Here is a 24,834-nt window from a genome sequence, read left to right as displayed (position 1 = left end):
GCATTCATGTAAGTTTTGGTTACAAAGTGATAAATTCATTCGATTAATTGTTAAAAGCTCAGGTTCAAAGTGTTAAAAAAAACACTTCAATAAGAATCTATATTTTATTAAAACAAATTCATTACAACATATATTGATAAATTATTCAATTGGATAATAAATAAAATTAAGTACGTTGACATAAATGTGGAATGTTAGCCACTCTTAAAAATAACATTAAAAAATCAGTCTTAAAAATAAAGGTTATCTTACAATTCGAGAGATAAATAGATAATTAAATTATCATAAAATACTGAAAGCTGTTACAAATATTATTAACTAAATATATTAGGGTGCTCTAAAAAGCGATTCCAATAGCTGTGGCTCGTCTAAATCTTTCTTGTATTGTTGTGCAATTTCCTGTATCAAGTGACGTCGTCGAACGTGGGGAGGTTGATATCTGAAAAATAAAATATGTGATACAACTATTGCCTAAATTTTTTTTTATTTAAAATTTGGAATTAATCATATAGAAGTAAAGAGTCTTATTGCAACGTATCCGTAAAATTCTTATATCTCTGCACGGCACAATAGAGTCACAGTATACATAGAATAAATAGTAAGGTAACTAGGAGATACCTTTTAAATAACCTACGTAGGTACTACGAACCAATAGGGTTGTTACTTTTTTGTAATTTAGTAATTAATCAATCAAATTGAAAAATATATTTATCGATAAATTATTAACATCTATACTAATATTATAAAGCCGAAGAGATTGTTTGTTTGAACGCGCTAATCTCAGGAACTACTGGTCCGATTTGAAAAATTCTTTCAGTTTTAGATAGTCCATTTATCAAGGTAGGCTATAGGCTACATATCATTACGCTAAGACCAACAGGAGCGCAGCTAGTTAAATACTAAAATTATGTTAATCCTGCGACCAACTCAGCAAAAAATTCGAAACTTTGAAATTTTGTACATGTTACCCCTCGTTTTCACCAAAGTATAATACACAATAATACATGTATTTTACAAATTTGATGCAATGTTTTCGTTTCTCATAGACATGTGTAAAACATGTTGTATACAAAATTTGATACATGTAGGATAACTTATATGAAACTTGTTGGTTGAAAACTTCTAGTTGCCTGATCTAAGTTGCCTACATGTTTATGATCTCTTGTTTTTGTTGTAGCTATACTTGTAGAATTCGAGACAAATTCAGTCGTACCTACTTTTATAATTTCTAAAAAAAAACTTGTGATATGTATGTATGTTGAAAACTTTATCCAACAAACATGGATAAAGTTTAAAACTTGTTTGTTACTAGTATTATACAGAAATTGCAATAAAATAAACAATACTTATCTAAACCACGACTGTGTTTTGAAGGTGAGAACGCTATCAATGGATCAGACAAGTTCTACTATGTCACAGACTTCAGTGTAAACGCAAATGTGTTTTATACTTGTATAAATACTTGTTGGCTACAAAGTGTGAACGAAAGAATGTTTGAGACAGTCTCAATACATGTGTAAAATAAATAATTATGTTTTGAAAAGTATTCTACAAGTTTTGTATCAAACTAGTATTTAACTTGTTTCTTGGTGAAAACGAGGGGTAACGCGAGAATTTTCTTCTAACATTCGTATGCTATCCAATGAAATCGTGTTTTTTTAAGATTAATGCAGCTCCCACGAGACACTTATCTGAACTTATATTATGCGGACGTTTTGTAGGAAGTTTCGCTACTGTTTGTATCCGTGTACTGTGGTGCAGTACATACACACACTCACAGGTCGGTGTTGAGGCGGGTGCGCCGCGCCAGGTGCGTGGCGGCGCGGCGCAGGCAGTCCGGCAGCAGGCGCGGCGCCAGCAGGGCCCCGTCCGCCAGCACGCCGGCCGCGGGCGGGGCCAGCACGCGCACCAGCCCGCCCAGCACGGCGCTGGTGCACAGCGACCACACCTCGTGCCGCCGCCACGGCACGCCCGTCTCGCAGTAGCGTAACAGATCATCTGTAAGCCAAATTTCGACATCTATATATATAAAACTCAAAGGTGACCGATGTAGTGATCTATCAACGAACAGCCCAAACCACTGGACGTATCGGGCTGAAATTTGGCATGCAGGTAGATGCTAGGACGTAGGCATCCGCTAAGAAAGAATTTCCCGAAATTTTTGCGGGAACGGGGAAAAACAGGGATGCACGTACAAAGTCGTGGGCGGAAGCTAGTGTGGATATATTTCTCGCAAAGAATTTCATTCTATTTTTTAAAAATTATACAAGTAGCGTAACAAATCATCTGCAAACCAAATTTCGACATGTGCAAATATTTCCCGCAAAGAATTTCATACAATTTTTTTAAAAATTATACAAGTAGCGTAACAGATCATCTGTAAGCCAAATTTGGACATGTGGATATATTTCCCGCAAAGAATTTCATTCGATTTTTTAAAAATTATACAAGTAGCGTCACAAATCATCTGTAAGCCAAATTTCGACATGTGCAAATATTTCCCGCAAAGAATTTCATACAATTTTTTAAAAATTATACAAGTAGCGTAACAAATCATCTGTAAGCCAATTTTTGACATGTGGAAATATTTTCAGCAAAAAAAAAAGACGGGTTGCACTCCGGGAGTGCCAGCAGAAGTGAAAACTTGATTATTAACGTTGAGCATGTTTGATATTTTGGAATGGTATCCGTCTTACGCTTTTTCCGTGTCCTGACGCGAGTTTAAGATTTTATACCCATTACAGAAAAAGTGCTCAACGCCGCTAAATAAATTTTCACTTCAAAAATACAAAAATTTGGACATTCGAGCCGGATTGCGATTCACTGTAATAATGAAGTACAACTTACCGATTGGCAAATTGAGATGATCTTCAAAATCTTCCAACCAGATGATAAGTATTTTTGGGGCAAAATCTCGATTCCTCCTTCCACTACCTTTAAAAGAAAAAAAAAGATTAATACATCAAATGTTTTTCAAATAACTTCGTCACAGGTTCATCTAAAGTTTTACGACACTGAGCCAAAATCGATGTATAGCTTTATCCTCGTTAAAACGTAAATCAACGCAACCCAAAACCCCACATTCACACATACCTGACAGCGCACTAGCAGAAGCCGCAGAAGCAGCGGGAGCAGCAGATGCCGCACCAGAACTTCCAGCAGGCACTGCAGGTGCAGGTCCAGCAGGTGCAGGCGCAGCTCTATCCAGCTCCAGTGATAGTGCCCTCGTCTTATCCACGCGGGGTATACGTCGCTCACACTCACTGGTACTGCGCTCGTAGCTCGCGTGTGATGTGTTACTGGACACGTCCCAGCACGAGCCGCTCGTTTTGTCACCGCGACTACATATTTGAATAAATATATAATATGTATTGTAACAATCGTACAATAAACGACATGACGATCAATCGCGCTGATAAATTGTCCGTAACGAAACTCTGCCTACATTTTTTAAAAGCCAGAGTTTTCTTATGAGCGATGCGATAGATTTTGAATGTTTGAACTTTTCATGTGATTATGAATCTAGTTGTAATTAGTACGCCAATGTAGTTGACAGAAATAAAAAGCTCTGCACAAATATAGTTTTTTATTTAAGACTATTTGTTCTATTTGAAGTTAGATTACTTAGTTCTATTTTGGTTAAAGTTCAATTGCTCATTATATTTGCAAAAGTTGCAACACACTTTTTTATAGATTTCATCCGTATGATCAGTAAAAAAAAAAGACGGGTTGCACTCCGGGAGTGCCGGCAGAAGTGAAAACTTGATTATTAACGTTGAGCATGTTTGATATTTTGGAATGATATCCGTCTTACGCATGGAATATAAGGACTAAAAAAAAAAAAAAAACATCCGTCTTACGCTTTTTCGATCAGGCCACGTGTCCTGACGCGAGTTTAAGATTTTATATCCAACGCCGCTAAAGAAGTTTTCACTTCAAAAAACAGAACAAAAATAATAACCACATTCATCATATACTCACTTGACAGACAAGCAAGAGCCGTCCACATCACACTTGCTGTCCCCAAACTCATCAGCCTCGCTCAGTTCCCGACCGGACGGCACCACAAACGCGATTTCATCCGTTGCATCCGACCAGTATAATACCTGTGACCATTTAAATCAATGAAATTGTAGAATACAATTCTGCTTCTTTTTTCTGATCAGCATAATACCTGTGTGAATTTAAATAATTGAAACTTAACTGTAGGATTACAATTGTGTATTTTTTTTTCCCACTCTCGTTAAATCTCAACAGAAAGTTTTAACATTACAATTTTCCCCCACTCCATATATCTCAACAGATTATTTTATCGTTTAAAACACACTAAATATGCCAGAATTATCTGATACGTCCAGAATACAATGAAAATACCAACATTGCTTCTTCTAACTCCACTCTGTTACAATTTAAATCTTAATTGTGATAATCTTAAATTTCTTCCACTAACCTGTTCTCTACCATCATAGATCGCGGGTGCAATGTTTTCTGGCGGAGAATGCTCAGATTGTGTGAAGTGTGGCTGTGCGTCGTAGCTCGTGCGCACGTGGCCCGTCCAGCCCGCGTGACCAGACACTCGGACAGGTGTACCTAGCCTAAATGTTTTAGGAACAAATATTTTAACAGATAAACAAATGTTCATAAGTTGTAAGCATAGAAATATTAAGGGCTCAGCGAAATGTAATTTGTATACTGCTATAATATAATATACTTTGGCGACGATCCAATTCATCTCCTTCACACAGGCGATTACATCATGCTGTCGTTAAGTGATAAAGACGAGAAATAAGCATCGGAGTCAGAGGCAGAATCAGAATTAGATTCTGATACCGATCCAGAGTCTGTAATATTTACTAGATTATAGAAGAATATAAAAACATTTTACACAAATAATTTAATGATACGGTCTCTATTTATATAAAAAAATTGCGAAAATGTGTTGATTTGTAGCAAAAGAGAGCAACACATACCCGCGCAGCATCCGCACAAAGCCGGCGGGCACGGTGTGTGCACTGAGCGCGTTGGCCACAATGTCCCTCGCGCACGTCTGTCCCGCGCGCACGCACAGCGCGTGCACCGTGAGCGCGGCCCGGGCGCCGGTCGCGTCTAACCGGCGGAGCGCCGCGTGGAACCCGGGGGCTGAGCTGTCTAGAGCTGTGAGGCGGGAGGGACTGCCCTGCCATACACACATACACAGTGCACACATTAGTGAAATTGTGTATGTGAATAGTGAAAATACAGTCATCAAGTAACAGACAGAATAGCAAACAGTACGTAAACTACATGCAAAACATGTATGTATAAGTGAGTGAGCGGTTGCGAACGTCTTGTAGGAAGTTTCGCTACTGTTTTTATTCTGTTTACTGTACTGTTCTTCATTTTCATTTTCATAATCGTATTACTTACGTTCCAGTTGAGTATGAATTTAGCTAGTTTAACATCTAATTCTTTTAAAATACAAGTTGAATATTTACACAAATACTTACATACCACATACTGACGTGGAAACGATTGCTTGTTTCTTTTAACCTTATAAAAGAATCATATTCTGTAGCTATTTAGGCACCAACCGAATGATAACCTTTTCACTCAGCATGTATCCAAGTAAGTCTTTTAAGCTACAACTAATTTTGAATTTTTTAGCAGGTTGTGGGAGGTCCAGGCGTGGTCGATGGCAACCTTATGGGTGTAGTCAGTTTTGGATTACCCACTTGCGGAACTCCAGATGCTCCAACTGTTTTTACTAAGCTTGGCTACTATACTGACTGGATAGAGGATATTATGGAGAAGGTATTTTTCGAATTATTCTTTGCGAAAAGTCCTTTTAAACAATCAATGACGTTGAATTTGATATTTTTAGTTTTATGGCATTCAAATGCTTTATAAATACAAAATTATAAATGTTTCGTGTTGGTTGAGATGGTTGTTGGATGGATGGGTGTCCCTTAGACACATAAAACTGAAAGAATGGAATAAATTCGATTGCTCTGGCGGGTCGGGTGATTTTTGATCAACAAATTACTCAAATATAATAATAATTACTCAAAACAAAAAAGGTAAAAAAAACAACCCAGTTACTGCTGCGTAGGTAATTTTTTATCGAAAAGGCTTGGTTTACTATACTGTTCGTTCTGTTTAATGTGATTCAGTGCCGCTTCAGTTCAAAGGAATTTGAAAGAATGTTGCTCTATGAACTTCAATTATTCTTTAAATGCAAATATTGCGCGAATATAAATTATGAAAATGAAATCATTTGAGAGATTTTTCAAGAAGAATTTGATGCGTGTAATATTCAGAAAATAGAGTAAGGAAAAAATTCTTACTTTTTTATCTGCTGCAATGTTCAAGTACCCAAAGTGCGATAGGAACATTCTTGCCGTTTGGAATTCAGTCACTGGTTCTGGTGGTACATACTCCTCTGGTACCTGGGAAAATATATTAATTATGAAATTTGAAAATAAAAAGGTATGCTGAAAAATATTTTAAGCTATTGCATAGCTTCTATCGCGGGCCTTGAGCGCGGGGACCGAATCGAGAAATTCCGTAACGAAAAAACCTCACGCTCCCCACTCCGACGGGCTCGGAGGTGTGGCTTGAAGGCATAGCATGCAATAGCTTTACCGCGGCAGTCCCCGAGGGGCCGAGTGCCACACGTCTTTTTTTTTTCTTTCAAAATATTCTTACCACATTGTCTTCGCTGTCTCTAACTTTCTTCTCAATGGCCGCTTGCTGTTCCAACAGTTTGAACAGTACATTAGCATCGGGGTCGTTTAGTTGCCGTAGTACTGCGTCCAGGCTTGGGAATGCGGAGTCACTGTATGATAAAATCAAATAATTGATAAATGAGGTGTACAGAATTTTTTTTATTCGAATTATCACATTTTTTAAGTATTGGTGTGAATTTTTGCGAAAATTTTTAGTAGTCCAAAACTTTTCATTAAAAGTGATACGTTTATCGTTATCTAACACACTATTTCCTTATAAACATAACGTGGAAAATAATTGTCAATCTATAAAATGATGCACTCTTGGGCTGGATTCCAACACTATTTTTATATATTATGTAGATAGAACAAAAAAAAAACAGTAACAAGATAGGATCCATTTTTGCAACTTTAAAAACATATGCGTGTCGTGTTGTGTAACATGTCGCCCCAGCATGTCTATGTAATTCTTGCATGTTAACGCACCACATGTTTAAGTGTATCGTATATGCACGTGTGTCTAGTTTGTCGTATGTGTTCATGAGTGTGCTTACAACGTCCGCATCTACGTGTGTGTATTCGTATTAAGGGGAGTTCCTTCAGCGGAGCGGAGTAAAATTGGTTTGCAAGATCAAATTTTTAATAATGAAATTTCTGATTTTGCAAATAATATTTATAAAAGAATATGTATTTTGATGTACTGCAGAAAACGTGCTAAATTTTGGTTTTCAATTGAAGCCCTGTAATTATTAAATACATATTATATGATCTCAGAACTTAACGTTGCCCAGCGTTTTTTGACAAGCCGATGCGAGGATCGGAATCGGATCGGAAAATGGAATGAAATTGATTTATTTTGCAAGATGGCGCGTTGAAATGTTTTGTACGTGTATGTGTGTATGTATACTCACACAGCGCACGTTGGGGCGGGCGGCAGCGGCAGGCAGGCGGCGGGCGCGCGGGGCGGCGGCTCCAGCATGGGCACGGGGCGCGCGCACGCCCCGCCACACCGCCCCGCGCAGCGAGCGGCGCCGCGCCGGCACAGCGACCACGCGTAGCGGCCCCACCCGCTGCGCACCAGCACTGGGGTATCCGATATAATGATAATAATAGTTAAAAATAATGTTGTGTGGTTTTATGAAACCACGGTAAAAGTGAAACTGTTCGAACGGTTCCGAACACTGCTTTGTGTAGCCCATGTCGCGTGACGGTCGGCAGCCGCGATACACACGACATGCGCTACACAGACCAAAAAGTTTGAGACGATGTAATAAAAGTTTCACTTTAAAAATTTTATCAAATTAGTGTATTGTCATCGGTCCTCAATAAATCTACAAAGTTTGAACGAAATCTGGCCGTTTAAAGTGGGTTAAAATCGCGCCCAAAGAGGTCGGTTACAAACAAACATACAGGTGAAACTAATATAAAGCGTGTAAAAACTCAACTCAAACATTCATTTACTCAATTAGACTACTATTTAGTAGCACTTTCGAATCGTCATTACATAAGTATTTTTAACATTTACCACCGATTCGGAAAGTAGTATCTATAGCATCTATAGCAGTATATATATACACAATTTATAGGTTAAATGGGTTTATTTACTTAAATTGATAACTGTTCGTAAACTCCATTGAACCTATTCATAGGTTACACGCTCAGTCTGACGTCAGTTCAATCCATCAGTTTGATCCGGCTTAGACTGATGCCAGAATGATGGATGAAAAACACAAACAATTCTGAACCATCAGTCCGTCAGTCAACCGGTTAGACGATAATTCTCCCGTCATTCTGAGCAAACTGATGGACTGAACTGACGCCAGACTGAGCGTGTAACCTATGTCATACACACTTTATTGGTTAAGTGGGTTAAACAATTTTTTGAGTAATTGCTACTTAAAAAATCGTAAGTGGTCGAAATTCCGTGGAAACGTACCTTTTCATCATAATTTAAACAAGTACATGAAATTTTATACGGAAAGTTGACCACCTCGCTCCAATTTCTAACCAAAGTTAATAAGGATTTACGAATAATAAATAAAAACTGTAAAGATTTCAAAAATTAATTTCTTGACTACAAAACAATCGACACAAGAAGATACAATAGATAGAGATAAAGAAGAACAAATGTACAATGGCAGAAAACATCTCTGTGACGAAAAAGAAAAACGTTTAAAAATCACGATACCATGTCTGTCATCTAACTAAATGCAATGTCATATTTTCGAAAGAACGAAAAAAAGATTAAACCGACAAAAATTTTGCTTTTTGTATTCAGAAGCTTTAACTTACCAATAATAGTAGGCTGCGGCTCTTGGCTATTAGCCAGTGGCTCTTCAAGCAGAGACAGTATTGTGCTGCCATCTGCGACGAAATGCCGCAACTTGCCGTGGCCCAGAGCAGCAAGCCAACGCTCGTCTAGCCTACACCAAGTACCCATACCGGATGTGCCCGTCTATGGGAGAAAAATATAATAATAATAAATAAATAATAAATAAATAATAAAATCTTTATTTACCAAAAAAAATTTAAACATTTCATCATTACAGGAGACCCAAACTAGGCTATTTTGCCTGTATCTTGGGTATATTCTATGTTTATTGATAGCAATAATGTACAACAATTTTATAATAAATAGTTTATTTCCATTGTTTAAACAACCTCAAAATGTTTCATAATTTGAGAGATTGTTGGTTTTGTGTAAATTAGAATAATAATCTGTATGTCAATAGATGAATTGATGTAAAATAATTATTGGTAACAAAACATTAGAATCTATTACGAATAAAATACCTGCAATGGAAGATAAATTTAACAAGGTTAAGGTCAAACTACGTCTACATACCTGTTCGAGAATCAACATAAGTAGAGCTTCGGCAGCGTCTCGCACTCTCATGGACACAGGCTTCAATTCTTTTTCATCTTTCATTTTAGTAGGCTCTCCTGGTTTACCTAAACATAACAAAAAATATCAAGAATATAAATTAGTTACGACAGAACACCTAATTTGGATCATTTGCCTTTTTTTTAGTATGCGCTTAAATCTCAAGTTTGCTAATGCTTTGTCAGGAGCGGGATGCTATGAAAGATAAATTATGAAAAAAATATCAGAAAACTTAATGGCTAAATTTTTCTCATGATAGTTCGCGCGAAAACATCGTGTTTTTTGTTGTCGGATACTAACAACAAAGAGCATACATTATAATCAAAACTATGTTAATTTGTTAATGTTTTCACACTCTAAACATTTGTGTATCCATAGAATAGACTTATACATAGAACGTTATTAATTGTACTTGAATAATTTGTTTGTTATATTGTTGTATAAGCTGTTTGGAAACTAATAAAATAAAATAAAATAAAAATGACACACTAACCTTGACTCTTCGACCCAGAGATGCCCAGTTCTACCACCTCCATTAACGCAGCTAGGCAGTCTGGATCAGCCAATAAAGGCTCACATAACCAGGCAGCAAGGCATGCATATACAGCCACTACACACGAGTGCACACCAGGATATATACTTACCCTGACTCTTCGACCCGGAGATGCCCAGTTCTACCACCTCCATTAACGCAGCTAGACAATCTGGATCAGCCAATAACGGTTCGCATAACCACGCAGCAAGGCACGCATATACAGCCACTACACACGAGTGCACACCAGGATATATACTTACCCTGACTCTTCGACCCGGAGATGCCCAGTTCTACCACCTCCATTAACGCAGCTAGACAATCTGGATCAGCCAATAACGGTTCGCATAACCACGCAGCAAGGCACGCATATACAGCCACTACACACGAGTGCACACCAGGATATATACTTACCCTGACTCTTCGACCCGGAGATGCCCAGTTCTACCACCTCCATTAACGCAGCTAGACAATCTGGATCAGCCAATAACGGTTCGCATAACCACGCAGCAAGGCACGCATATACAGCCACTACACACGAGTGCACACCAGGATATATACTTACCCTGACTCTTCGACCCGGAGATGCCCAGTTCTACCACCTCCATTAACGCAGCTAGACAATCTGGATCAGCCAATAACGGTTCGCATAACCACGCAGCAAGGCACGCATATACAGCCACTACACACGAGTGCACACCAGGATATATACTTACCCTGACTCTTCGACCCGGAGATGCCCAGTTCTACCACCTCCATTAACGCAGCTAGACAATCTGGATCAGCCAATAACGGTTCGCATAACCACGCAGCAAGGCACGCATATACAGCCACTACACACGAGTGCACACCAGGATATATACTTACCCTGACTCTTCGACCCGGAGATGCCCAGTTCTACCACCTCCATTAACGCAGCTAGACAATCTGGATCAGCCAATAACGGTTCGCATAACCACGCAGCAAGGCACGCATATACAGCCACTACACACGAGTGCACACCAGGATATATACTTACCCTGACTCTTCGACCCGGAGATGCCCAGTTCTACCACCTCCATTAACGCAGCTAGACAATCTGGATCAGCCAATAACGGTTCGCATAACCACGCAGCAAGGCACGCATATACAGCCACTACACACGAGTGCACACCAGGATATATACTTACCCTGACTCTTCGACCCGGAGATGCCCAGTTCTACCACCTCCATTAACGCAGCTAGACAATCTGGATCAGCCAATAACGGTTCGCATAACCACGCAGCAAGGCATGCATATGCGGCCACTACACACGAGTGCACACCAGGATATATACTTACCCTGACTCTTCGACCCGGAGATGCCCAGTTCTACCACCTCCATTAACGCAGCTAGACAATCTGGATCAGCCAATAACGGTTCGCATAACCACGCAGCAAGGCACGCATATACAGCCACTACACACGAGTGCACACCAGGATATATACTTACCCTGACTCTTCGACCCGGAGATGCCCAGTTCTACCACCTCCATTAACGCAGCTAGACAATCTGGATCAGCCAATAACGGTTCGCATAACCACGCAGCAAGGCATGCATATGCGGCCACTACACACGAGTGCAGGTCACGCGAGTGCGCTTGCGGCGGGCGCCCGCACTGCACTGAGATGTAGTCGCAGATCCAGCGCACTGCGCGCTTGCGTTCTAACGCATCTGCGAGACAATTACGTATTCTAAAATCTAAATAAACTGCGATTATAAACTGCCAGGCTTTACTGAAATGTAGTCAGTCCAGAGCAGTTATATCTCGTTTAGTGGATAATTGGTTGGATAGGGATTTAGGGATATAGGTGACAGAGATGGTCTGTTTGTAGATTAATAGATACACAAAGTTAAAATGTATCTGTAGTAATATTTTATAGATATTTATGTTATCATTGTCGTGTGATCCATGTATTAAATAACTATAAAATATTCCATTACTTTCATACAGGGAAGTTTAACAAAATTAAATCTATAACTCAATTTTCAAAAGCTTAATACTTACCTATTATTATTTCTGTTTAGCATGCAAGAAAAACAATAGATATTTAAATTATCTTTGAATAGTTTTAAAACAAATCCATCAATATCAATGCAGTTAATAAAGCTAATGTAAATTATAAACAGTTTACATGATAACAATAATAATTAGACTCACCAGGTTTACAAGAGTGTAATTTCGCAAGACCAGAGAGTAGTTCCAACGCAGCGAGAGATACTTGCAAATCTCCTTTCCAAGAAGAGATCAGTCGATGGCAAACCAAATAAGTTGCACGTACTACTAATGCTGCACCTAAAGTATGCGGTCGATAGAAATATTGAATTTTATTGATCTTACAACATGGGGTTACGCAAGGGTACGTATAAGGCCCTCTGCTATTTCTAACTTGTTGAAATGGAAAACACCGAATTTCATAACAATATCTTAACTAAGCGAATAATTCAATTGTTTGCAGTTATAAACGTATAAATACAGACATGCGTTACATAAATTATTTACACAACAATGCACCGTTTATACGTACGAGTACATGCTAAATAATTCGTTTAAACTTTAAATATAGACATCATTAAACACAAAAAGTACGTGTAACTTACAAAAGGAATTGATACATGACATGCTTAAATGAAACAAAACAGCAAGCTACAAAAAAATAAACAATAATAAGCGAATCATACGACTGATGTAGTTAGCTACATTACATTTGACAAAATAACGTTAATACAGAGGATCTTGTCATTTTATGGTAATGCAAGGCAAAGCTTAAGGAGTTATTAGAATTCTAGGTTTTATTTTGTCAAATGTCAGTATGGGAAGCAACAGAAAGGTAAATTTACCGAAAACAGGCGATGATGGATCTAGCTCCCTAACATCAGCCGCGAAGTCGTCCTGAACGCTCTCGGCGCTCGCCGGCCCGCTGCTGCTGTCTGACCGGGCTATAACACCCCCCCATTTTAATACCCCTCTTCTTTAGAAATTACCCCCCATTTTAATAACCCTCTTCTATAAATTACCTCCAATTTTATATACCATTTGTTAGAATTGGATACAGTTCTAATAGCTAGCCAATACTATATAATAGTAACTTGGTAGGAGTGATTTCTGGTCCATTATGATAGGACAGTATATAAGGTTAGTCGAAATGATAATTTTTCTTTTGATTCAGCGACTATAAATTATTTTTGTTTCAAATTTGTTTGCTTATTAGTTTCGTCTGCTTTTTGAAGTTTGATGAGTTTCTAGTATTAAAATGAAATCATAATCTTGTGATTTTATGACACATTATCTAATGTGAACTCAATTTGCAGTATATTTATGTCCTAATACTGAAATTAGGGTATGTAATTGAAATGTCTTTGCAGTGAGGGTTTAAGCAGAGCAACTCAAAAAATTCGGCGTGTATTGTGTTTTTGTAAAAAAATGTGTAGAGTTTGATGCAGTGATATGAAGCCATTTTTAAATTGCCAATTGAGAAAAAAAATAAAATTTTGTACAATGCCAAAATCAAAATATGTATTTTTTATCGTTTATTTCATCTACCACAATGTTTGCAGTGGTATATTTTTCACTTACCAAACCTAAAAACCTAAATAGGAGAATTTTATTATATACTAGCTGCTCCACGCGGTTTCATCTCCGTGGCTCCACTCCTGTTTGTCGTAGCGTGATAATATATAGCCTATAGCCTTCCTCGATAAATGAGCTATCTAACACCGAAAGAATTTTTCAAATCGGACCGGTAGTTCCCGAGATTAGCGCGTTCAAACAAACAAACTCTTCAGCTTTATGATATTAGTATAGATGGTATAAAATCGCATATGTAAAATTATTCATAATTCAACTTCTACGAGATATTAGCTGAGCACGATTAAACAACGACTTCTGTTTGACTATAAAATTTTCCATTTGAAATTTTTATAGTCAAACAGAAGTCGTTATTAGATCTTAATTACTAGGTATATTACTAATTATTTTAGCGAAAAATACTCGATATGACCTGATTTTCCAAAAATTCCCGTAAATCCCAAATTTATTTTTATTTCCGTTAAGATTGAAACTCTCCCCCTCCCCCCACTCACCCTTATACTCATTACTATGAGCTCTCGAAGCCGGCCCACTGAAGGCAGCACTCGACGCATGCGCATTGTGTCTCACACATAGATATAGCGCACTTAGTAGAGGTACAGCAAGTGCGTCCACGGTTTCAACTTGTACAGCAGAAACGCATATGAGGGAAAGCTTGCCGCGTGCGTACTCGCCGAGTGTCATACCCGCACTAGAAATATATGTACGTGTTAAGTTTGAGTATAAAATTTGGGAGGTTTTTAAGCTATTGCATAGCTTCTATCGCGGGCCTTGAGTGCGGGGACCGAATCGAGAAATTCCGTAACGAAAAAATCTCACGCTCCCCACTTCGACGGGCGCGGAGGTGTGGCTTGAAGGCATAGCATGCAATAGCTTTACCGCGGCAGTCCCCGAGTGCCACACGTCTTTTTTTTTTTTGAAGGAAGGCGCCAAGTATTGCTATTTGCCAATTATGGCACAGTATGTATTCTCATAAATATAACTGAATAATATATACACATAAAAGCGGTTGCCGTTGCAATGCTTGTTTTAGCTGGATTACATTAAATTTTGAAATTATTTGGTTTAACCCATTGAGCCCCAAGCGGCCCGATCGGTCCCAGACACAATAATGGCCTGAGTAACTAGATTTTCATTCGTTAATAATGATAATGAATTTTGATTTTTTGTATACTTAAATGAATTACAAAAGGCAAATTAATTAAAAGAAATCGTGTCATATTTGGCAATTAGAAAAATTCAACAAATACTTACTACTCATTACATCCAGGGAACTCAGGCACTGGTAAGCCTCTATAATGATAAGGGAAAGCGACCAAAGATAACAGAAGACTAATGGCAGCCTTGCGAAGTTCCCGCTTGTCTATGGACCCGCATTCTAACTTCGGTTCCCGTTCTGATAGGATGCGGTCTAGTGCTGTTATGAAATCAGGCACTAATACTAGCACGCCGTCGAGATCTAATCTGTAAAGAATTAAAATAATATATGTGATAGTATGTTTGTCATATTTTATTACTAGAAATTATGTCCGTGTTAGCATATTCGGTGTCACTCAAGTTTCACAATTCAATTTTCACAATTGTTTAAACTCAACTAGGTATAATCTTCGTCCCAAAGTATCAATCTTCTGATAGATAACATTATGATAGATAGCGTCGCGTACTACCGCGCTAAGTACGGAGCGAGCTATGGTATAAAGGAGGAATATCTCTAGAAATTAAATATTTTTAACGGATTTTAAACGCGATTTATTCATTATATATAAGTGCAATGCTGTAAAATAATAAAATAAATCGCGTTAAAAATCTTTAATTTCTAAATGTATAATACTCGCGTAAAATCAAACACTAGAAAATACTAGAATATCTCTGTTCCCGCCATATTTCCCATAATCACCTAAATATATCAGCCGAGTCCAACACTACCGCGGCCGCTGTGGCCGGGTCTCTCAGACCCCGCTGTAGGGCGGCATATGTGCGAGCCAAGTATGGAGCGAGCACTTCTTCGCGGCATTGCTTCGAGCATATCACGCGGCATAATGTACCCAGGGCTACTGCACGACCTGAAAAAGTATTGATGGAAATAATTTATTTTTCTACTTTTTTTGTGGAAATTTTAGACATGAGGAATCATCAAAATTCGGAAATTTTGATGGAAATAATTTAATTTCCCAAATTTTTCTAAATTTTAGCAAAAAAAATTGGTTGTCTGTAAAGTCGGTTTACTGACGATAGTAGACCGTGACAACGTCCGATTGTGCTTCTTTGTCGCTCGTTCCGCGCTCTCGCTTGCACTTCAAACCTCACATGGAACGCCTCAGAGCGAGGTAACGCCGCATGAGTCATATTTTTTTGTGCGTGCATCCGGCTCTATCGAATTATAAGACGTTGTCACGTCAAAAAGTATCATCAAAATCCGTTTACAAATGGTGAAGTTATATGGGATTATTTCAAATACATACCTGGCTGATAACTTAGCATATTAAGCTTTTGCGTAGCGTCCGAAAGCGATGGAGGAGGCGGTGTACCTTCCACTCTTTCTGTAATATATATAATTTCTGAAATAATTTCAACCTTTAAGCAGAAAGAAATCTTTTAACAAACAAACTACAATTCTACTAAGTACTAACGAAGACATAACAATAATCTGGAAAAGAAATAATACAATATTAAAAAAAAATTGTATTTCAGCACTTTGATATTTTTTTATTTCAAAAAATGCTACAATATTTACAAATAGCCATAAAACAAATGACTAACGTTGCGTGTTAGTGGGCGTGGTCCCAATTAAGGCGGCTTCGAACAGCCATTCACCGAACAGATGCAATATCGAGTTCACTTTCGGACGTAGCGGTGTGAGTGGCGGCTTTTCTGTTTCACCGACTACAATAAAAATAAAATTTATCCGAAGTTTTGTATACATATATTTATTTTTCAATTGTAATTATTTTAGATAAACAACACATTTTTTTAATAAGTATAACATTCTACTATACTATCTGCAATTAAAAAAAATCGTAGGTGCATAATCATGATTGACTTTTTAATAATAATTGAAGTGAAACTTTTTTAGACGCGTTGAGAGTAAAATTTCAAGGTTGCGTCATGGCAATACCGTCACGTAGTGGTGTAAGCGACGATTTTGATATCTTTAAATCTTTCCAAAGAAGTTTCACTTCTGACACGAGCGCTTCGCACACACCCCCTTTTTTAATTTTTAGGAGCTAAATATTGATTGGTTTTTAATTTTTTGAAGTACATGCACTTATATTTTCAATTCCAAAATAAATGTTTGAAATTGCAAAAATGCTTACCTTGCGAAGAAATAGAATTAGGCGGTGTGGTAGGAACCACACTAGATGGTCGACTGCTCAATCCTATAAGCGACGTGCGAGGAGTACCTGGGCATAAGTAGTGTATGTAGATTCATTCTTTTATGGTAAAGGAATAAATTAGTAACGTTATATCATAGATCTTTTTACTCTATCCATACTAATATTATAAATGCGAAAGTAACTCTGTCTGTCTGTCTGTTACTCAATCACGCCTATTGTTCGTAAAATCGTTTGCCTTTATTTAATAGTCAATACTATTTTAGTTATTAATACATGTATAGTATACTATCTAAATCAAATTCTACATTTGTACAATCGAAATATATTATAGATAATTGTGATTAAGGTATAGCAAAAGTGCTGGTAGGCATAAAATACTGTGCATGTGCTATTCTACTGAAGCATGTGCAAATCAATCACTCAAACTACAGTTAACTATTATATATTCCCAGAGAAACTGTTACTGGATTTAGTTCTACAAAAACTTTGATCAAAAGCTCTTAGAAAAAAACATGAACATAAAATTCATGACTACAAAATAAAACAACATTCTTACTATCTGAATACAACACAAACAAATCAATTACAACAACAATAATTCTAATTTCACTGAGACGGTCAATACTACTATACTTCACCACTTCTTAAACTAAATTAATTTCTTATAGTAGAGCCATTTTAATAGGCAACATTTGACAGTTCAACAAAATTCAAGAACGTAACCTAGTAACGACGACATAGAATAACATGATATTTCGTTTTGTTAGAACTGCACATTTGCTTGACTTTTTTCAATTACAACTACATATTTATAATAACAATGACCGATACAAGTAATTTTAAGATTTCATTTTACTGATAAACCATTTTAAACATAATAAACAATTTCTGAATTGAAGAACTGACGTCACTACAATTTTGTGTCAATAAACCTTTTTTCTTTTTAAATACTAGAGACGTTACTCTAAAAATCGAAATATGACATCTAGAATCGAATGCATTGATTACTTGTGAATAAAAATCATCATAAATTAATAAATTCGATTGACAAATGTTTCAAATCCGTATCGATTAATTCACTTTAATCGATGTTTTTAAGCAGGTTACCTCTCTTCGAAGATAAAATTGATAGACGTCAAATGTTGCCTATTAAATTGGCTCGACAATAAGATATCATTATTCTTTTATAACTGACTTTACTACTATGTTAAAGAACTATCAATTTCTAATTATTCTACACTTTATACGTATTGCTATTTACAGATAGATAGTTTACCGTCCAAACTAAAAAAAACTTCAGTAGTAATACACTACTTAAGTAAGGTATGGTTCTATCCCTCCATTAACAGATACAGAAGTTTTACCTCATGAGCGCGGGTGAGCCATACTTGTGACAATGTCACAAGCTCATCCGCCCTAGTGAGTTAAAACATCTATAAATAGTTAACTGTACAGACTAAAAAAATATTTAAGTAATTCACTACTTTGCTTTTACATCTCGATTCAACAATTAATCGAACCGTCTCAGCGAACTCCCCCCCCTCCCCATATAGCATACTTTTCTCCGGCATCTTGTCCCGTGGGCGGCTGGTGCTGAAGGACTTGGCGAGTCGTCTGTGCGCGGGGGGCGTGGTGTCGCCCTCGTCCCGCTCGGGCTCCGCCCCCGGCCCCGCCCCCGGCCCCGCCCCCTGCCCCGCCCCCGCCCCCTCCCACCAGCGCTCCGGCCCGCGCCCTGTGCAACCCGCACCCACGTGCTAATGCCTCCTCTACACTACTTGCGAAGTTCCTCGGCGAAGTACTCGGCCGAAGTCCGCGGTGCTACACTACACACTCGTTCAACTTCGCGAGAGCGCATACATTTATATTCAGAACTAACTTCGGGTAACTTCGTGCCCTTTGACTCGGACGCAAAAACCAACAACAAACGGAAGTCGGCCGAGGCGAGGTGAAGTTGGACGAAGTAAGCCGAAGTGTCCTTTCTACATTATTCTATTCGTCTAACCTCGTTCAACTTCGCGAGTAGTGTAGAGGGGGTGTAAGACTTTGAAACATCTCCCCCTCCCCCTCGCTAAAGTTCACATCTGTGTTTGTGCTGAGAGTTTGTTGAACATAATATGATTTCAAACCGTAAACAACTATTGTAACTACTTCTGTGCAAATTTAATATTTACAATATACAAAGTATGTATTCAAAATCAGTGAATTCATTTACGTACAAAAAAATTTCTTGTAAAAAAATTTATTCTATTAAACCTTCAACCATTAGAGGAAAAACCGGAAGAGTCAGGTTAGAATGTGTTATTTTAGCGCGTTACAAAGCCAAAACCCTTTCCAACCTAAACTGTCAATAAATATTTGTTATTTCACCAAAATAAGAAAATATTTGCCCCACTCCATACCCACTATTGCCACTTAATTAAAATAAGACCAAGATTAACGAAGAAAGAAAATAAAATAACGTACAGAATAATTAGTTACATAAAACTTCGATAATCAAAAGAAACTGCAAGTTTGACAAGTTACGGTACGTTCACTCAGAGTTGATTGTTTCTCTACCGTATATTAACGCATGTATTGAATGCGCTTTACCCTACACCGGATCTAATATTTTAGTAGCAATACGACTGGATCGGTTTGTAGTAGCAAAATCAGGTCAACTTCAGCAAGATTAGTTTTTTTTTTGCCGTGTCTTTAAACTGACGCATTCATTGAAAGACTTAACCAAATCCTGTAAAAAACAGATACGCTATATAGAAACACTCGATACCGTGTGAACGTACCATAACAATGAAGAAAAAAAGTCAGAATGACAGAATTTTAGTTAACAATAATGTTACTGTCACACACGACATTAGCATGAGCATGACCAAGAAGCTTATATCTAATACAATGGAGATTGCACTATGACCATTAACTTGTAACTTGGCAAGTTGGTGTGAAAGAGATAAAAAAACATACAGGCGTCATTCAAGGTCATATTTTCTTGTTACAAGTTAATGTTCATACTGAAATCTCCAGTGTATTAGATATAATCTTCATGAGCATGACGCATAGTTACCGAGGAAGGCATCAACATGCGCGGCCAGCCCCAACATGGCGCGGTGGAAAATGGCTGGAAGTGCGTTCAGACATGCTTGCTGACTGCCGTCTTCCCAGCGCATTGCGTGCTGTATTAGAAAATAATATTTTATTTTTAAATATAGTTGAGATATTGTTTTTATTAAGAATAAAGTTTGAATATTTTTGTTTGATATTAGTATTTCTATGCGAAGTTTTATTATGGTAAATGGAATAATTATCTAAATGACTTGCTGGAGTAGATTCTAAAGACACCTTTGAAACAAAAAAAAATATGTTAAAGATGATAAAATGGCAAATAATGACTTTTAGTGCTATAAGATTGTTAGTATCGCTTTTTGCGGAATCGCTAACTTATATGTATTAGAACAATATCTATTTTTTCCTAGTGGGATAACACAGAAGCATATTATGTTGCCAATGGTGTGCAGCAAGCGGTTCCACCTCTGCAGCACGCTCACGTTGCAGCACGCTCACGCTGCAGCACGCTCACGTTGCAGCACGCTCACGTTGCAGCACGCTCACGTTGCAGCACGCTCACGCTGCAGCACGCTCACGTTGCAGCACGCTCACGTTGCAGCACGCTCACGTTGCAGCACGCTCACGTTGCAGCACGCTCACGCTGCAGCACGCTCACGTTGCAGCACGCTCACGTTGCAGCACGCTCACGTTGCAGCACGCTCACGCTGCAGCACGCTCACGTTGCAGCACGCTCACGTTGCAGCACGCTCACGTTGCAGCACGCTCACGTTGCAGCACGCTCACGTTGCAGCACGCTCACGCTGCAGCACGCTCACGTTGCAGCACGCTCACGTTGCAGCACGCTCACGTTGCAGCACGCTCACGTTGCAGCACGCTCACGTTGCAGCACGCTCACGTTGCAGCACGCTCACGCTGCAGCACGCTCACGTTGCAGCACGCTCACCTGCAGGAAGTGCGGCGTGTGGCTGATGAGGTGCGGGCGGCACAGGTCCACGGGGTTGCCGATGGTGTGCAGCACGCGGTACCAGGTTTGCATCACGCTCTCTGCGCTCATGTCCAATGGTACTAGTGAAGCATCCTCCTCGCCTGGTCAAAAAAATACATAGTAGTTATTTCAATGAAAAAAAATCTGGGTATGAATTTTATCGTATAAAAACTGGTTAAAAATAAAGAGGCATACATAGCATAAAATAAATAAATAAAAATAGCCTTTATTACTGATAACATCATTACATTACATTACATTATACATAGTTCTATCTCTCTAGGATTATATTATACATAGCATAGGAATCATCAAAATCAACACAATCAAAAACACATTAAAAAAACATAAAAATACGTTTAGAAAAATACTCACTGATTGGCATAACAGGGAACAGCGGGCCGTACATATGCTTCAGCAGTCTTGCAGTTAAACACAACGATACTCGCGTCCATTGCTCGGTGAGCGGCGCGCGGTGCCGCCAACTGATGCAGTGTTCGCGCAATGTACGCCATAGCGGCGGGGAGGGGAAACATCTGCGTGTGGGAATATAGTCTTTAAGTGGATGATATAGAACATAATTTTGGAATGCAAGCCCCTAGTGAAGTGAACGTTAAAAATCCTTATTGACATAGCGTTTATTACAAAAAATTTGAACTGATATTTTGCATTCAGTTACATTGCATAGGCAATAGAAATACCTGAAAATTAAAACTTAAAAGGCTGCTTCTTATCTTGGCGATTCTATTTCATCATATGTGGTAGTATATTCAATATATTCAATTTCAATATAAAAATCATTGAAAATTTATTTATTAAAAAGTATTTATTAACTGTCAATATCAAAACTTTAAAATTTGAGTCGTAAAATTTAAACTTACATATAAAATATTATTTTCAATTCCATCCCTCACCTATGACAAGCCAATATCCAGACTTCGAACAGCACACACAGAACTCTTTCACACAGTTGTTCCGCCGCGCCGTGCACTGGCGCTGGCGGCGCTAGTAGCGCGGCCGCAGCGGCCAATAGCAGCAGCAATAGAGCACGCCATTCACGAGGGCCCAATGCCGCGCTATCAGCCAGTGAACGGGCCAATCGGAGCACGCGATGGCATAACACCGCTTGCTTGCTTATTAGATCCGCACCTAAGAGTATAAAATCATTTTTTTGATGTTAGGATCTAAGCTAACATCTTGTGTGGAAGCGCGCAAGCTATACTTTTCATATGCCAATATGATAGCTTTAGCGTTTTATTGAAATAATTTTAACACTGTACAATACTCACCCAAATCCGTTTGATAGATAAATGCGAGCGCTTGAAACAAATTATTGTTGTATTATAAACTGATAAGTAAAAAGTTACTAAATAGCAAATATTTTGACAGCTTAGAACCTCATGCCTATTAAAGTTATTATTATTATTAACTTTTATTTATATACTAAACAAAATTTTATAGGAGATCTTCAAAGTGATGAAACAAAACTATCTATGCCTGCTCATATAAAATGAAATAAAAAACAATCCCTTCTTGACAATAATAAAATAGTAAATTCACAACACACAAGTCAATAGCACTCACTCTCGTTATGCCGCGGCACAAACAGATTATGCAAGTGACTCAGTATCTTGGTAGCGTATCGTTCAGGTGCCGCTGCGAGTGGGCCTGGTACAGCTGGAGGCGGTGGTTGGGCGGGTGCAGCTGGCGGTAGGAGTGCGGATAGCCAGGAGCAACAGACGCGGACGCAGTCGCGCACCGCTTCGTGCTCCGAGAGTGGGAGGGAGAGACCGTAGCGTATCACTTCGAGCACCCATTCCACCTGTTTGTAATGTTTGCATAGTCCTACTAATATTATAAATGCGAAAGTTTGTGAGGATGTGTGTGTTTGTTACTCTTTCACGCAAATACTACTGAACCGATCACAATTAAATTTAGCACACATATAGAGGGTAACTTGGATTAACACATAGGATAGGTTTTATCCAGGAAATCCCCCGGGAACGGGAACTTTGCAAGTTTTTCTTTATATTTTCGGGCGAAGCCGCGGGCGGAAATCTAGTATATGAATATGTGGATAAAAAACAAGTACATATATTCTGCTTAAAAAACAACAAGTATTTGTGAAGTTTTCAAAAACAATAAGTAGTTGTAATGTGCACAATTCCAAAAATGGTCCGTATCAAAAACTGCCTATGCATGCATTAGGCAGTGCTTCCTAGAGTTATAAGAGTTATACAATAGAATTTGAATATTATTGCTATAAGGAAAGGTGTTAATTTCAATTAATGTTTTATACATTTTTTCTAAACTTCTTGTCTACTTGTTTAAAGTGTCTCAATGTAGAGTCATCTTTAATCCGTCAGTCCTCGGATCACAGACACAATAGAAAATCTATTGTGTCTCGGCCCGATCGGGCCGCTCGGTGGTCAATGGGTTAAATCTTACAGCAAAACTTATAAGGACTTTGTTGAAAATAAATTGTAATCAACCTGAACCATTTTGTTGAAAACAAACACTAGCTACCTAACTTGAATGTGCTCTGGATAATATTTGTAATATATACTTAATTGAAAACCAGTTGCTACTCATAAATTAGTAATCAATAGTTATATTTACCTCAGCGTCAGTATTCAAAGGGCTCGGCTGGTGTGAAGCAAGCTGCCTCACAACAGCCAGCACTACGTCCCGGCCGCCGACAGCACCGAGCACGCCGCAGCCCCCGCCCTCCAGGGGCAATGAACTCCATTCTGAGTACATGCCGTCACTCTCCTTATTCTACGAGTACAAAATCATATTTATTTATTCTCCAATAACATGCTGGTTGAATATTAAGAACAATTTCCATGCATTATACTTTGAAATATCCATAACCATCCAAACTATTGGTTTAAGTAATAAAAAAATTATATTAAAAGAATGCCAAAGAAGTAGATGAAAATTTTGAAATAAAAATAGTAAAAGAACCATCTGATATTTTATGAGGAGTTATAGTGGGCGGAGATACACCAGCCAAAGAACTTAAAAAATAAGATTTATATTTTTTTTATGAAAAAATAAATATATTCTACAAAACAAAACTCACCATAACAAAATATAATATAGCAAACCGGTAAGCAATCTCACCTTACTATTAACTCTGTTAAAAATTCCCACATTCATATATGTAACAGTACTTTACGGTAGATATTAATTAGAAACTGACGATTCAATCGATTGAATAGTTTTCACAACTATTACTTCCTTGCAAAATAACACAAATAAAGTGTGTAATAAATACTTGATTTTTCATATAAATTATATCCATGTAAGGATTTACAATTTTGTTTAATCTTTGATATTTTTTATAAAATATCGAAATCAAAAACCGTTCAAAAACAAAACATATTATATTCTTGACAGATGACAAATTGACACGTAAATTTGACAAAAGTCAACAGCACGTCAACAGCTGATGAAGTCTTAATTTTTTTATGTACTACTCGACCAAGCCAACTAGACCCTTTTCAACTGTGACGTCACCCGCCCATGTCTCGGGTACAGATAGCAAAAAAAAAATATTAATAATATCACTGTTCGCTCTCCGCTATGAATAGTCTTATTTTTCCCCATTTCGAGGGCTGTCTATGAATAACAACACAGTAAAAACTTAAACAAATAACAACGAAAAACTTAACAGTCAACAACAAGCTTTAACGATTAATAATAAAAAGTACAGAAATAACT

At 38.1% G+C, this 24,834-nt stretch overlaps 1 protein-coding gene across 1 annotated transcript; it reads right to left on the bottom strand.

Annotated features, from left to right (window-relative positions):
- Nucleotides 1-318: 318 nt before the first annotated feature.
- On the bottom strand, nt 319-24,372 carry LOC149900341 (ral GTPase-activating protein subunit beta). Its single transcript, XM_090112884.1, has 29 exons — nt 24,235-24,372; nt 23,728-23,886; nt 22,693-22,930; nt 22,023-22,257; nt 21,484-21,644; nt 21,067-21,209; nt 20,122-20,230; nt 18,622-18,795; nt 17,043-17,129; nt 16,489-16,611; nt 16,191-16,268; nt 15,626-15,791; nt 14,983-15,192; nt 14,223-14,419; nt 12,981-13,079; nt 12,301-12,435; nt 11,592-11,813; nt 9,550-9,656; nt 8,997-9,159; nt 7,616-7,787; nt 6,685-6,814; nt 6,324-6,425; nt 4,971-5,176; nt 4,451-4,595; nt 3,982-4,106; nt 3,094-3,341; nt 2,848-2,934; nt 1,779-1,998; nt 319-439 (listed from the first exon to the last, which is right to left on the bottom strand). Exons 1-29 carry the CDS (start codon nt 24,268-24,270, stop codon nt 328-330), a joined length of 4,389 nt encoding a protein of 1,462 aa, XP_089969010.1. The 5' UTR covers nt 24,271-24,372; the 3' UTR covers nt 319-327.
- Nucleotides 24,373-24,834: the final 462 nt, after the last annotated feature.

This window comes from Colias eurytheme, chromosome 19 (assembly GCF_061535395.1).
Source record: "Colias eurytheme isolate Ceu_HAF_F1 chromosome 19, ilColEury1 Martin Lab GWU primary, whole genome shotgun sequence".
In the NCBI taxonomy this organism is placed as follows: domain Eukaryota; kingdom Metazoa; phylum Arthropoda; class Insecta; order Lepidoptera; family Pieridae; genus Colias; species Colias eurytheme.
This window is presented reverse-complemented; position numbering and strand designations above follow the sequence as displayed.

Excerpts from the sequence above, each read along its gene's own strand:
- LOC149900341 (XM_090112884.1), bottom strand. The coding sequence starts at position 24,270 with ATGAATGTGGGAATTTTTAACAGAGTTAATAGTAAG. Across the intron at positions 20,231-21,066 it reads ACACGCCGCACTTCCTGCAG|CACGCAATGCGCTGGGAAGA; the intron begins GTGAGCGTGCTG and ends TTTCTAATACAG. Across the intron at positions 16,269-16,488 it reads CACGCCCACTAACACGCAAC|AAAGAGTGGAAGGTACACCG; the intron begins GTTAGTCATTTG and ends TATATATTACAG.